This window comes from Balaenoptera musculus, chromosome 8, assembly GCF_009873245.2.
Source record: "Balaenoptera musculus isolate JJ_BM4_2016_0621 chromosome 8, mBalMus1.pri.v3, whole genome shotgun sequence".
NCBI classification, from domain to species: domain Eukaryota; kingdom Metazoa; phylum Chordata; class Mammalia; order Artiodactyla; family Balaenopteridae; genus Balaenoptera; species Balaenoptera musculus.
This window is the reverse complement of record NC_045792.1, coordinates 25,825,533-25,842,122: the sequence shown is the minus strand read 5'-3', so window position 1 is coordinate 25,842,122 and position 16,590 is coordinate 25,825,533. Positions and strand designations below refer to the sequence as shown.

The following is a 16,590-nucleotide window of genomic DNA, read 5'->3' as shown; positions in this document are numbered from 1 at the left end:
CAACTTAATATTGGGAGAGCATGGCTTTTCTGATTAGTTTTGTGCACACACAAACACAGACACACACATATCCAGACACATCTGTCCTGTTTTCTGTTGCTGCATATCTTCTCTATAGAATACTAAGTTATTGCTCAGACCTGAATAATGGGACTTACTGTGTTGACAGGTGATTTTGGTTTATTCTGCCTCCTTAAGACAGAGATCTATGTATGCCCATGCCTAGCAGAAAGTCTGATTTATAAAGGCACTCAATAAATGTTTGTTAAGATAATGAATAAATGATTGCATAAATTCTTGTGTAGATTATGGTGTATCTGGTAATGCTCTGCAGGCTACAGTGATTTTGTGCTGTCATATTTTAGTTGATTATTGTAACTGTTTTGTTTGTAGATATTTTTCAGACACAAATAAGTATAAAGACAGTTAAAGCATTTGTTTTAGAATGCTTTAAGATTAAAAAAAAAACTCCCTTATTGGGTATTTTATTGGAGCTTCACAATAATCGTTAGATTTTTTGCCAGTTATCTTTAACTTTGGTTATTATGATTATCAGATCATGCCCATAGACATAGTATCTATTTGGGGGAGCATATGTGCTGCCACTTATAAATGTTTTTATACTATGCAGAGACAGTATCTCTACCATGCTTTTCTGTTCATTATTATTTCAGTGTATAAGAAACCTTGTGTTACCAAACATTGTATTAAAAATCTCTACAAACCAGCACATCCACATATCTATCCTTCAGATATCATTATAGACATAATGATGTTACGGGAGGGTTAGAGTCCTTGAGAAAAGTGGTAAAGTTAGAAATTATTGATTTAAGGAATGGGGGAGAAAACTGAACAGGAACAGGTTAATGTATTATTGGGTATTTTTTGAGGGTCCAGCTGAGGGTGACAATAATGAATTTGTAGTCTAAACTGAGAGGATTAGTATGACTTGGAACATATTACTGGCTGTTTTTTGAGGGCCCAGCTGAGGTTGGAGATGATGAATTTGTAGCCTAAACTGAGAGGATGAGTATGACTTGGAGAGGTATAAAATGGTGAAAGTATTTATTGTATATTAAAAGGCCTATATGTCAGATCGAGTTTGAGCTGTTAGGGGGCAATTTAATGGAGGAGGGTTAGGGTTATGTCTTGGGAAATAATGAGAGTGAATGTCAAATGGGGGCAGATTGTAATACTCAAAGGCATTTCTAGCCTTCCTGTATTGGACAGAGATCTGATGTTAAGCTTATTTAATATATATCTGCGTCCTGTTCTTTCACTATTCTTTCTCATAGAATAGATGATTGGTACCGCAGGTCCCCATCTACCAGACTGATGACTGGTAACTAGTTGGTCTTTGAGAAACTCAGATCTAGCTTCTTGATTACTATATACATTATGTTTTAAAAGTTAGAACTAATACTTGAAAAATAAGAACATTCAGTTACATCATTCAATGCATTATTTATGGGCCCTAGTTGTTACACAATAAAGTTTCCATGGCTCAGACTTGGTACATTGCTTCTTGAGTATGAGAGCCTATGGGATTTAGAGTAATGGGTGGCTACCAAAACATTTCCTAATGTATTGGAGAACATAGCAGATTGTTTTTTTTATCTGAAAAGGTAAAAATTAGTTCCAGTGAATCAGTCTAAATAAACAGTCTAAATAAAACATATGCAGTATCAATTTGTGAGTAGGTGAAGTTCAATAAAGTACCCTTAAGAGTTAAACAATTTTCATTTTGTTAATCAGTCTTTGATAGTCCCAAAGACTCTCCTGTGTGTTTCAGTGCCTCAGTGCCATCATTATGAGTCAGTTATCACTGTGCTATAGATGTGTGGACATCCTGGTAACTGGAGTGATTGATTGATTGATTTTTTCATTATTTTTTCCTCCAGTTTTTTTGAGATATAATGGACATACAGCACTGTATAAGTTTAAGGTGTACAGCATAATGATTTAACTTATATACATCATGAAATTATTACCACAATAAGTTTAGTGAATATCCATCATCTCATATGGATACAAAATTAAAGAAATAGAAAAAAAATAATTTTTCCTTGCGATGAGAACTCTTAGGATTTACTCTCTTAACAACTTTCATATGTAACACACAGCAGTGCTAATTATATTTATCACGTTGTACATTACATCCCTAGTACTTGTTTCATAGTGATTCGATATTTCTATACATTTCAAAATGATCATCATGATAAGGCTAGTTACCATGTAAGTGGAGTGTTTTAGATAATCAAATGCTTTACAATATGAAATTTCCTCTACATAGGAGCACTAAGGAACTAAATGGTCCTTGCAGTCTGAAAGAGTTAATATGCGTGCTCAGTTTCTCCTCTTCCACCAGGGAGTCTCAGGCAATGGGAGGCAAATTAGGCATGATTTGAAAAAAAAGGTTTTTTTGTTTTTTTTTTTTAATACATTTGTTTATTTATTTATTTATTTTTGGCTGCGTTGGGTCTTCGTTTCTGTGCGAGGGCTTTCTCTAGTTGTGGCGAGCGGGGGCCACTCTTCATCGCGGTGCGCGGGCTTTTCACTATCGTGGCCCCTCCCGTTGCGGGGCACAGGCTCCAGACGCGCAGGCTCAGCAGTTGTGGCTCACGGGCCCAGTTGCTCCGCGGCATGTGGGATCTTCCCAGACCAGGGCTCGAACCCGTGTCCCCTGCATTGGCAGGCAGACTCTCAACCACTGCGCCACCAGGGAAGCCCAGTTTTGTTTTTTTTTAACTTTTAGAGTTCTGTGTATAATTTGGTTAATGTGCTTGTCTTGTTTTTTCTTGAAAAATGCCTGTTAGTGTATGTGTGTGTGCAGAATGGGTGGGGAGAAGGGCACTGGTGGACAGAGGCTACAACGTAATTAATGCTACCTTCTGTTTTTTGTTTTAATTTTACTTTGGGGAAATAACTCTTCTGGCTCTGTTTCCCATCTCTGAAATCATATGTAATAATACTAATTTCTCACCCAAGGGTAAATATGTAGTAAAATGTGAATAGTGAACTGAAGACAATGTGTCTGTTATTAATTGCTTCGTCATGCTGCTATGCTGATTGCTTGAGGACTAAGGCATTGGTTCAGATTCCTTCACTCTCTACATTCTGGGAAAAGAACAAGTTTTAGAGTCAGACACTAACCCTGGTCATTATATTGTGAATTCTTGGATAATCCTCTATAAGGCTCATTTTCTTATTTATAAAATGAAGGTAATAATTTATAGGATTATGAAGATTAAAAGTATAATGCGTACACAGTAATTGGAATACAGTAAATGATCAATTAATTTTGGTGGCTTTCATTAACTGCTTCTTATCAGCATCTTACTGACCTGCATATTGTAAATCACATCTCCTGGTAACTTGAGTTACCTCCAGCCACATCTTTTCTAAAACCTGTAGAAATTTCCTTCTTTATGGTTGTTGCTCAGCATTCTCCTGCTTTTTATGGGAAATATTTTTTAACTATCTTGGGTGCACATTTCAGAGTTATGAAATCTCCCAGAAATTCCCTCCCAGAAATCTTAAAAATAAATGTATTCTTACTGGTCACTTGTTTATTCACTCATTCCCTTACCCCTCACATTCATTCATTCAGACAGCATTTATTTAGCAAATGAGTACTTATTGATTCATTTAGAATGCACTCAATATGCATTAAACACACACAAGAAGTGGGGCATTCAGACAGAAATTTGATATGATCCATTTGGATTTAAAAAATGTAAAACTGGGCTTCCCTGGTGGCACAGTGGTTGAGAGTCTGCCTGGCAATGCAGGGCACACGGGTTTGAGCCCTGGTCTGGGAAGATCCCACATGCCGCGGAGCGGCTAGGCCTGTGAGCCGCAATTACTGAGCCTGCGCATCTGGAGCCTGTGCTCCGCAGCAAGAGAGGCCGCGATAGTGAGAGGCCCGCGCACCGCGATGAAGAGTGGCCCCCACTTGCCGCAACTAGAGAAAGCCCTCGAACAGAAACGAGACCCAACAAAGCCATAAATAAATAAATAAAATTTTTTAAAAAAATGTAAAACTGCTCTTTAAAAATTACCAAATAATGTGCATGACAGCTATTTCTGCCCCTCTTTTTCATCCTATCCCAACCTTTCCTTATTTGGCATATGGACATATGGAGGACATATGGACAAAGGAAGGGTCTGTATGTAAAAGATCAGTTGAAACTGTAATGAAGATGATGATACTAGTAATAATAACTGATGATTCACATTGTGCTGGGCACTGTACTAAATGCTCTACACATTTTATTCTATTTTCATACTCACAACGGTAATGCAGGAGTGATGCCTTACTATGGTCTACAAGTACCAAGAGACTACCTCTCTGACCTCACCTCATGAACTGTAATCTACACTTACGGTTCTATAGTACACTCCTTGAACATTCCAGGAAAGTATTATCTTGCCTCAGGACTTGTATTCTATACCCCTGTGTCAGAAATAACCCCTCAGTCCAGTTCTCCACATGATTGACCTTTTCTTGGCTTTCAGATTTCAGCTCAGTGTCACCTCATCAGACAGTAGCTCTCCCCCACCAACCATTCTCTTTAACATCATTGTTTATTTTGACCAGCACTCACTATCAGAAGTTATCTTTTTATTTACTTACTCACTTATGTATTGTCTTCCCTCACTGTAATTTAAGCTGTGCAAGGGCAGGAACCTTGTCTGAGTTGTTCGTAGTGGTCTTTGTAGTGCCTAGAATAGTCCTGGCTAAAGGCAGGTTCTCAGTACCTCTTTATTGACTGAATAAACGTCATTTTGATAGAAGTCTTAGTACCTAGAAAAGAAAGAGCATAGTTAAAAAAAAAACCTTACAGGGTAGAAGAAGAATTAACATGTGTTAGGCAACTACTGGGGATCCAGCATTAAGTGTTTTCATAATATGTATCATTGAATTTTCAAAATAATCTTATGAGAGATTGAGAGAAGTTGAGTGACTTGCCTGTGATCACAGTTAATTACTTACTGATGGAGAATAAGAGTAGAATCTTGGTCTGTTTAGCTCCAAACTCTATTTCTTCCACCATATTTGTATATTTCAACCCTCTGAGTGTGGTGGACATTGTGATGTACTGCCTAGATGCCCCTACTTTAGTAATGATGGACTTACTTCCCTAGATGCTAGGAGTGCTGCTGACAGTGACCCTCAGCTGTCAGTCTCCTATATGTATTGCCTGGACTGAAAAGAGATGCTTTGCCCAATGTCATTCCCCATTCCAGTGACTAATCAGCATATGGATATGAAGACTTGCCCCTTTTGACCTAATTCAGCCAACTTTGAAGGTAGAACTCCACGTAGGGTCAGCGGTGGTCTCCACTGCGACAGCATCACAGTCCAACTTCTTCCTCTTTCATGGGTATTGATCCCCAGAGTACCCCTTAATAAGCTTTCTGCATTCTAATCTTCTCAGAGTCTGCTTCCCAGGGAACCCTGCCTACAATAGTGTGTTTGAGAATTGTGATGACATTAATAAAAGTGCAAAAGTCAGCAATGGGAACGTGATATTTGGAAGGAATATAATGATAACCTTGGATTTGGATTTTTTGAATTTAGGTGCAAATGGTTGGCTCTGGACTGTGAGTTCTTTGTGAGCTTGGTGTTATTGGATCACCAGCCTCAGCACAGTGCCTGTCACATTGTAGGCAGAAGACTCAATAAATAGACTATTAAAGATTTAGCATTGGAGTTTGGGTGACAGTTCATGGAGGTAATAGCAAATATCTTGAAAATTGACAAGCTGTCTTATTGAAAGAGGAAAAATAAGAAGAGTAGAGAATTGAAAAGCAGTATAGAAAAGGGAAGCAGAAGAATGTAGGTGCTAGGATGCTTTTTTGTTTGTGTGGTGGGAGGTGACTGGAGAGCAGCTGGAAGCAAGTGTTGTAATGGTTGATATTTGAAAAATGATGTGAATTTAAGACTGGTACTTTCAAACCCAGTATGAATGAGGTTTCTGGTGGCCTTCAGAAGTGATGTCAGTCGTGCAACTGAGAAGGAAACCTGTTTAATGAGATTTAAAGAGAGAATATATGATGAGTAAACAAAGGATATCATGGGCATAAATTTGTCTTCCAAGACATTTGGCAATACAAGTAAAGAGAGGTAGTTGGCAGGACCTGTGAGGCCAAATCAAAGTTTATTAAAGAAATGGAAATTCATGTTTGAAGGTAACAAAGTAGTCAAAAAAGCTGTAGATGGATGAGATAAATAGGCTTTGGGAAAGGATAGCATTGATTTAGAGCCATTCTGTAGCTCCTTTGCCAAAAGTAAGGATACTTATTTCTCTGTACCCAAGGGGAATACAATATGGCATAGTAGGAGTACAGTGCAAAGACAGCTATCAGATTTTGGTTTTATTTACGCCTAATTTATCACAATCTTATCTTGATTTTATCACTATAACTCATTGGTCAGTAATTTTGTCAAATTTAAATTGCAGTTCTCTAGGTATACCTTAGCTGTGGCAGCTACACTGACCATGGGATGTCAAATGAGGTCTGAAATGTTAGTAATTCATTCTTCAGAAATTTTGTATTTAAACCATGAAGTGTACATTTTTGGGTATATTCCATTGTAAATCACTTTTTGAAAACTTCAGATTTACTCTTATTCTTCTAAAGATAAGACTTTGTAAATTGATTTATGCTTGTACTAGCTTGTTCTCTTTTAGTTTTAAAGGTAATTTGAGATACATATTTTATGTATAGAACCCATATTCTTACCATCTCTGTGTCTGATATGACTTTGTTTAGCATTGGACCTCTTTTTGACATTGATGAAAAGGTCACTAAAGGAAGGAATCTTGAAGTATTAGGAGCCAAATGAATAGGACTCTATTTTGTTATACTGAATATATTTTACACAGTTGAAAGGTGATGTGGAAGGCAAAATAAGGCCAAACAAGACGTACGCAATCAAACGGCGCTTCTTGGCCCTCTCCCTTTTCTTTTCTGGGGGAATTTTACTCAATTTCAGCAAGCAAGGATTTTTGTCTATTTTTATATACTTCCAAATCCCAAGTCTACTAGTGCCTGGCATGTGGTAGCTGATTAGTAAGTATTTGTTAAATGATTAAATTTAGAGTGAATATAAAGATATTTATTCTAACTATACTATACAACTATACTAACTATACTACACAAATAAGAAAGAAGTAGGGTGATAAATACAAATGCATTTTAGAAAAATAAAATCAGTAACAGGAACAACAAAATAGACAAAACATATACAAATGTAAATAATTATTATATCCTATTATCCTTTATTCCTTCATCATATATTTACTATATACCCTCTATACATGCTTGACTTTATTGTGTCCTGAGCCAAAATATAAGATCTATGGAGCACAAAATGGCTCTAGTCATCTGCAGGGTTAAAAAATAAAAAGTATTTTATTGGATTTTTATCCAGTATTTTACTGGATTTTCCTTAAATACTCTTGTAATATGCTACGCGAGTCAACTTACATTATATATTAGGAAGTAAGAATAAATTTTTTCTACATGATCTAAATATATATATTTTTAAAAATTAACATTAGTTTATTAAACAGATATTTGTTGTTGGCCTTTTCTGTGCCAGGAATTTGAGATGTCTCAATTATAGAAAATACTTATAATCTGTGCTCCCCACTGCCCCCGTCTCCTCCCTTACCATTTTTTCTTGTGATTCTGTTGCAAACATTTCAGGGATAAAATTTAAGAAAGATTTTATCTTTCTTCCAACCTCTTTTTTGTATAAAGTTTTCCCAAGGGAAAGCAAGAACTTTTGGAAGAAAAATTCATATTACACCAACAGCAAATTTAGGGAGTACCTGTTGCTGCACTAGTGAGAAGCCTGTCATCTCAATTTAGTAAGTTTCTGTAGATCTCAACAAAAGAAAAATATATCTCTTTTAATGCCTGTTGACCAAATTCTCAGTGCAGGGTTACTCTGAGCTTGTCTTCCAATTTCATTTTTTCCTTGTGTGATTGGTTTAATTTGCATATGGGAGATAATTTGATTTTTGAATGTTGTCTTACAAATATTTGGTTTCTAACTTAAGGAATTTATTTGTTTTCAGAAAGGAAAGAATGCAGAGACCCTTACAAATTGTATTTTTATCATATATTTACAGATATAACCCTGAGTTTACTTTAATAGCATTTTTGAAATCTATATGTTTATCTATCTATCGATCGATCTATCTCTCTATTATTGATTATATAGGTCAGAAAAGAAATGACTCTGTCTGATTCTGAATTTAAAAATTTAATTCAGTAGAAATCTGGAGTAGGTATACTTACTCTCATTGTGTCATTTTAAAAAAATTGCCACAGTAATGAAAATGTCTTTTGCCTCCTTAACAAAGAATCTGCCTCCAAAGGCATTTATTGTAAGCAGTGATAATGATGAGATGATTATGTTGTAATGGAACAGACTGAGGGAAAGAATACATTTTAGCTACATATTACTGTAATTCCATTTGAAACTTCAGGCAGATATGAGGAAGTTTCTAGTGTGGTTGCTGGTGAAGAATGATTTATTGTTTCCTCCTGATATAAAGATCAATAAACACTTTGTAGACATGACATCATTTGCAAGCTATAAAGCCTCCCTTTTTTTTTCCCTCTTATGTTAACTCATTGCCATTATAAACACATTTCAAAGAAAACCAATCTTTCCTTTTGTTCTGAATTAAGTTCTTTCTCCAAAAGCGTGCTTGCAAAGTACAAACCTAACTTTCCTGCTGAAAGAGAATGGGTGAGATTCTTCCACAGCTTGCAAGGGGCTAACTGTGAGAATTGTGGTGTGTGAGGCTGCTGCCTGCTGGTTCTTTAAGCACTTAGGCAGTTGTCTCCTTATTCAGCTGCATTCTTGGGATGGGAGTGGGGGAGGATGGAGGAAATAAAATACTACTTTAAGTTGTAACTGTAATTTTCCACCATTAACTTAGCATTCTTGACTACTGAGAAATATCTCAGTCTCAAATACATAGTTAACATAGATACCCAGTTATTTTGATTATAGCAATGGGATATATTAATCAATGGCATTAATGATGACTGTAATGAAATTAACAATTCCATTGGATATGTAGTTGGAAAAAGCATTTTACTACAAGTTACCCCAAGAGACATAATTTTTCAAAGAATACACTTTCATTTTTCAAAGAATACACTTGCAAATACAGGTCAATGAAAATGTTACAGTTATAAAACTATAAAATATGAATCTAAAAGTAAGATCAGAACAACAATTTTTAGCCATTAGATAAGGTATTCAGACACTTTATGTGATCTATAAGTCAAATCAAGATATGCCTGTCTAGAAACATCTTAAAAACCTAAAGTAACAAAGTTTATTATTTTGCTCTTCCAGAGTAACTAGTAGAAACAAAAGCAAAGTCATATCAATGTCAAGCATATCACAGTTTCTGCCTTGGCATTTTATACTCGTGTAAACTCTGATATATTATGAATTAAGTTTGAGAAAAAATTGTAAATTATTTACTTTTGGTAGTCCTTATTCTCAATCTCTCTCTCCCCCCTCCCCATCTCTATCTCTATCTCTATCTCTATCTCTTTCTCTATCTCTATCTCTATCTCTCTTGATTCCTATAGCAAAACCCCTTGCCACAAAAATCTGCTATGAGTCTCTCCCACCAGACAAATTGGACTATGTGCATTTTACATACCTTATGTTAAATTATTAATTGAAAAGTACTTCTTTTTATTTTAAGCGCCTTTGCAGGAGTGAAAAGTAAGTTTTGGAGAGAGCCTTGAGGGGATGGATAAGATGGGGATAGCTCTCTTGGTGCTCCTAAAATCAAATTTGGTGTCTGGCTCCACAATGCTCTGATATATATTGACGACTATATGGAAATGTGTATGTCTGGGCACTTCTTACACAGCTGTATGAAGATCTCTGTAGACACAGTAAATTATTTAATATTTTTGGTCTGTATGAATGATGTAGATATATTGGTGGACAAAAACAAAATAATAATATATAGCACCTTTGATTATGTGGCATTATACTTATTAATTTTATATCATAAACTATTTTCTGTTACTTTTAAGAACTATTACTGCTACTTCAGGGTTCATTTAAAAGAAGACCCATAGGACTAAATTGGGCTTATGTTGTCCTTATATTTTATAATGCCTAGAGATTCCAGAGACTTGTTACTTAAATGAATAATTTATGGATTAATATGTATTATGCCAATTATTGATGCCCCTGCACTAAATTTGCCTTGGAAATTCCAATTAAGAGCCCTTATGCATGCAAGGAAATTAAAATGATTTTTTAAGACTGAAAAATAGTGAATGATGTCTAATTAGTACCTTGTTCCTAAGCATCATATCATTAAAACTCTCTGTTGTTTGGTGTGAATATGTGTACATGATTTGTGTGGGTCAACATTTGATATTTGTATAGCTGAATGCCAGAGCAAGATATTTAAAACTCTTGTAGTATTCTAGAAAGAATTTGAGAAAAAAAATACTGTGCCAGAAACATTTCCCCTCTTCTGTAGGCAACTGTTCTTACATCATTTTACTCTCTGCCCCTTTTCCCCTAATCTTCTGTTAGGTAGTTAAGACAAACAAATGGCTAAGAAATACTACATAGATAAAAATTTGGTTCTAATGTGAGCAAGTTTAATGTTCTTTGCTGGAGGTCTTCTACAATGACCTCTATATCAATTCACATTATTATAACCAATTTTGTGATAAATGGCTTATTTTGATTAATTGGTTTTTAGTGTGAGCAGATTTGAAGAGAATTTTGAAAAACCAGGAGCTTTCACCAGATATATTTTTTAACATCTAAAAACACGAAACATTAGTGACATCATTTTTTTCTTCTTGATTTTCCTCACTTCAGGACTATGAGAGAATGATGTGCTAACCTATACTTTCCATACAGAAAAACCACAAGAAATAAGTGATATCTATTTAAAGCTTACAAAGCATGTTTTATAATACTCATTTTGTCACCGTAATTCACTCAGGAAATGTATGAAGTAAGGAGGTCCAATTTAAGGATGGGGAAACCGAAGCTCAGAGGGGAACAGTAACTTGCCTAAAGTCAAGAAGCTTGTAACCACCTATTTTAGTGCCTGGTTTTCCTGTTTCAGGTCCTAAGCTCTTTTCACCATGATGTGACTTTCAACATGTCCATGAATTGTTCAATAAAGCAATTTAGCAATATACAATATTGTTCACATAGATTCCTTATTTCCTATTTTGCTTCCCATATGTTTCATGTTTGTGACTTGCAAGTGGTGGCTGATAGCAATTTCCTGCTGGTTTTCTTGAACCTTACCTCCTGTCACCAACTGCTTAGTTCCTGACTGTGCTGTAAGTTCATATAATATAGACCTGTGTTAGAAATGACAAAGGGTTCTTTCTTCATCAGGGCTCTGTCTCTAGGCTGACCTAGTTTGCCTGTCCACTGTCATGTTTGTATGCTCCAGGCTCCCATGGGTGAGGCAGCTATGAACGGAGTGACAAAAGCTACCCTCACTGCCAACAGCTTAACTTATGCTGCAGAGTCTGGGGACAGCAAAGACATTACTAGTCATATGATTTCCGAATATGAAGGAAGTCATGCTTATCATAGAAATAGTTATGTTCGTAAGGGTATACATTTCTCTTCACAGATCATATATAATTATGCTGTAATTAAATAATTTACTAGAAGGAATGAGGAAGCAATACAATAGATATTATACAATGGAGTGATACATAGGTTAAAAAATGTGCTCAGGTAGAGTTAAATGAAAAAAAAATAAGACTTTTGATGTCATGAAGTATTAGTATTCTTTGACTTGCATATTTTTTCTGGAAAGAAGTGTGATTATTCTGTACCTCTAGCTTAGGAATGTAGTTCATCATAAACATTGATGACATGGCAGTCATTATCTGCCAAACATCTGCCTAGTAAGCAGATTTCATATCTGTTTGGATCATCAGATTATAGTCAACACTAGATCTGATTATATTTAGACCCTTGTTGAGTTTTATCTTCCAGGAGAGGTTGAAGCAGTAGAGCTGAGCAGGACAATCCCTGGGTAGTATTTTGATGGTTTCGGCATATTTCAGCGTCTGAAACTTTTAAACTCCAAGGACTTGGGCTTGTCTGAGTCCTGAAATCAGACTCTTAGCCATTGACTGGCTAAACAAAATGCCCATGGCACTTTGGTTGGCGTCTGAATGACAGTTTACTTTTTTAAAGTGAGCAATAACTGTGAAATGAAGCTTAGTACTGAAAGTCTGCATGGTCAGCACTTTTCTTACCTATTCAGGCTACATGAGGAGCCAAGTCATAACCAAAAGTTTGCTTTAATCCATGGAGAGCCAGAGCAAAATGAATTTCATGCCAAATTCTTTAATCCAGTTTAAGGGTCTATCTGGTTGTAGGGAAGGCCTTGACAATGAGACCTGATGATCCATATTCATTCATGAGACTCTCATTTTAGTTAAGATGGTTGAAGAATTTTCCTTACCTTAAGAATAATTTATCTCAATGTGATAGAGGACCAGTATGCCCTTGAACAGTATTAGAGGTAATGTTTCATAAACTATTCTCCTCCCTTCTCTTTCGTATGGGTTGCCCTCTCTAACTTCACCCACTTTCTATTGCTCAGTAGCCTACTTTGTCTGGAGCTATACCATGGCTGGTATTTGAAGGTAATTCCCATTCACCCATTTACAAACTATTGTTTAAGCTGGTGCATTTAGGGTTAACAAAACATTTCCCTGTTTTATGAGTTAGTTTTATAACTTAACTGTCAAACAGAAATATCACTTCCCTCATTTCCAGGCTCTTGTTGGGAAACACCTCACTGTAACTTCCAGGTACTGGAAACAATAGGGAATTCTTTGGAAATGCTCAAGTGGAGGCTGCAAAGATATTTTAAAAGGCTAGAAATTATTTCCTGACATGAAGGTCATTGCTAAACCTGAGTTGAAATGGCACTAATTAGCTTGGCAGCATATAATTGGCATCTTTGGGCTATGAGGCATGCCTGGCAACAGTCCTAGGCATTAGACATAGTCAGTTTAGTTCAATTTAATAATTTTTTGACTAGTTCCTCATCAACAGATTTTTGCATAGAATTAACATATAACACATATTTGTATACTACTTCATAGTTTTATTTCATTTGGTGCTTACACCAACCCTGAGAAACAGTTATGCTAGGAATTCCCCTATTTTATAATATAGGTAATAGAGGTTCAGAAAAATAAATGCTGTGTCCAAAATTATACAGTCTAGGGCTTCCCTGGTGGCGCAGTGGTTGAGAGTCTGCCTGCCAATGCAGGGGACACGGGTTCGAGCCCTGGTCTGGGAAGATCCCACATGCCACGGAGCAACTAAGCCCATGAGCCACAACTACTGAGCCTGCGCGTCTGGAGCCTGTGCTCCGCAACGGGAGAGGCCGCGACAGTGAGAGGCCTGCGCACTGCAGTGAAGAGTGGCCCCTGCTCGCCGCAACTGGAGAAGGCCCTCGCACAGAAACGAAGACCCAACACAGCCAAAAATAAATAAATAAATAAATAACAAAATTATACAGTCTAGCTAAGACTTAATTATCCCTTTCAACTGTAACCTTTTCTGCCTTGGTAAATATAGAACATTGTATTTCAGTTTAGAGGAGCAGATTAAAAGCTTGGCTTTTGGAGGCAGTCAGATATAGATCAGACACTTAATAGACTTAGATACTACCTAAGTGACTTCGGGCAAGTTTTTTTTTAACTTCTCAGGGTTCAATTTTCACATTTATAAAATTGGGGTAAGACTTCTTCTTCTCTTACAGGATTTTTGTGAGGATTAAATGAGTTGGGGCATGTAACGTGTTGGACCAATTGTTTGACACTTAGCACTCAACTTCTATTACAGTGTTGAATCCAGAAAGCTTACTCTTATTTCACTTTGTAGACTGAGTCAGCCCTGTGCCATCTGTGAGGTCCTGTTTGGTTTAAGGGTTTAGGGCTGAAGTCATGTTTCTCCAAAGGTCTGCAATAAAGCAATATCAATTTTCCTGAGATGTCTAGAAGCGGTACCATCTTGTCTCATAGTCAGGATTTTTATTCAGACAGCCAAGTTGGCCAAGATGGTGACCAGGAAAGCATGTTTCTCCTGAAGTTTCCCTATTAAGAAGTTAATGATCCTACCAGAACTATTTAAATAACAACATTTTCAAATTTGGGGAAACAATTTTCAACATCGTTTTCATATCTATTACAGAAAAAAATAAAAGGAAATAAGGGATTTCAGTTAGGTACATGGAATAACTTACTAATGGTCACCAAAGTGAGATAAATTAGCAATGGAGGCAGCAGCTTGTGGAAGAAATAGCATAGGAGACCTAAGTTCTTGTCTAGTTGATATCTCTTTCCAGCATGTAGCTGAGGCAAAACACTTTAACCTCTCTGAATCTCAGCATTTTCATCTGTAAAATGTGGATAATTATATCTGAGACTTACAAGGTTGTTGTGAATATATAATGAGATGAAGGAAAGAAAGTGATTTGTAAACTGTGAAGTGTTATACAAACTGAAGGTGGTGTTATTATTTTCTGGTGTTCGTTGAAAACAGAAATTCTTGGATTACTTAAATGTGCTCTTGCCTGAGGTGGAGAAGAACTAATAAATAGCCCTTTGAATCTGTTTCAGTTCAAAGAATATATGTTTTCAGATTAAATCAGTATTGATGGTGTTAGGTCTTGTCAAATTGAAATTCAATGGCTCATTTGGAAGGGCATTAAAAAATAACAAAGGGGAAGATATTTGTAAAGCAAAGATATTTTGTATAGAAAGACTTCATTATCACATTGAGTATATGTTAAATATATTCAGTTTAAAATCAATAATTAAATGGTAATGAACACTGTGCTCTGCTAATTAGTACTTTTTTTTTTTTTTTTCACAGCAGACAACCGAGCATTGCTTTTGTGCACTTCTTTCTAATTGTATTTCAAGTTCTTTCCAAAACAAGGCCCTTAGATACCCCAGGTTCAATATGCCCCTGGGCCTGGTCCTCTGCTGTCTTGTATTCATGTGTGGGTATTCGTTTGTTCACCAACATTAAATCCCAGGATAGGTGTGATAAAACAGGACTCCCTCCTCCATGGCTCAAGTCCTTTGCTGGTTTCAGAGGTGGATGGCGGTCTTTGCAGAAAACACACAGGAACTTTTTCTTGGAACTGAAGTGGGATGAAAAGTGCCTGCCCTGAACATCACCATCTTTTCCCTGACCCTTCCCCTCCAGTTTCTGCAGATACAGCAGAAAATAATCTGGCTTGAAGATACTGGGTAACAATTCCATAAAACAAAAACACATGATTCCAATGCACTGTGCTTTCCGATATGCTGGGTTTAGTTCAGCTGCCGGATGAGCTGATTGATGCGTTCACCTCGATAGCCAGGTGAGCCCACTTCCTTGAGGAAGCCCACTCTATTCTTGGTAGCGTGATGGGCCACTGAGAATTGGAAAGGGCGCAAGAACCCTGAGATCACCTGAAAATTCTTCCCCGGGAAGGCAATTTCGTCAATGAGGTCTTCCAAGCAAATGACACCAAACTTCCCCAGGTGCTCCTCAATCACTGTGTTGTCTGTCAAAGGGATGATTTTATTCTTGACCTTGGCTTGTCCACGTTTCAAGATGAGTTCCCGAACTGACTTCAAATTTGGAAATCCCCAGGTCACATCAGTTTCCACTATACGAAGCGTTTTTATGGTTTAAGGAGTTACTTGCATAAAGACACCACTGAAATCTTATTCAGGCGAAGTCTTGCAATGGTCCTCTGCACCAGTAAACTCACCCCATTAATCCTTTCGATGCATAAAACAAAGGCCAAGGAATGTTTATCCGGCACTTCCAAGCCGTGAGGTTTCACTTCTAGTCGTCTGAGTCGCACCCTGTCACGTAGTTGCCGCCAGGAATCATGTAGGAACCATTCTAGTCGCTTAAACTTGATCTCTTTTCCTTTCCTCTGCTCCTTCCTTTGCAAAAGCGCCTGCTTTGCCTGGGTGGCTTTCAGAGCTTGATAAGCCTTCCTCTTTTTCAGGAGATTTTCTGGAACCAAAGGAATCTTTTTTCTTGGCTCTTCCTCTGCCATCTTTCCAACTCTAGAATTTACTTCTAATAAGGCCAAGGTTATCAGTTTGAATCCCGTTGTGGGTCAATTAGCATAATGTCAGCCTTCACCCTAAGCTTTCATGAGGTCACTCAAATGTGTACCCATGTTCACAAGAAGAATAAAAGTGGAGATTGGACGAAATCATGCAGATTTTCAACCAGTATGTATAGAACTATATATTATAATGTATCTCCAACTTTTTTTTTTTCTTTTCGCATACTTATCATTTTTGTTTTTTGTAGTTAATTGTCTGGACTACCAATTTTGTTTAGGAAATTACTGGTGTAGTTCATAGATGATATTCCAAGTTTCCTGAAAGGTGGTTTAATCTCTGGTACATTCTAACCCTCTGTTTACAAGTGCTAACTTTGCAATGCTTTACTTCAAATGACCCTGAGAACTATGAACTTCTTATACGTGTTTTTTA

At 36.8% G+C, this 16,590-nt stretch overlaps 2 protein-coding genes across 2 annotated transcripts in view; one reads left to right on the top strand and one right to left on the bottom strand.

Annotated features, from left to right (window-relative positions):
* GUCY1A2 (guanylate cyclase 1 soluble subunit alpha 2) overlaps window positions 1-16,590 on the top strand; it is a 415,463-nt gene that overhangs the window by 12,079 nt on the left and 386,794 nt on the right. The gene's annotated exons all lie outside the window — the stretch shown is intronic.
* LOC118899908 (60S ribosomal protein L7-like 1) lies at window positions 15,293-16,145 on the bottom strand. Its single transcript, XM_036861932.1, is given in 2 exon segments — window positions 15,293-15,797; window positions 15,800-16,145. Coding segments are annotated over 2 exon segments (741 nt in total). The 5' UTR covers window positions 16,143-16,145; the 3' UTR covers window positions 15,293-15,399.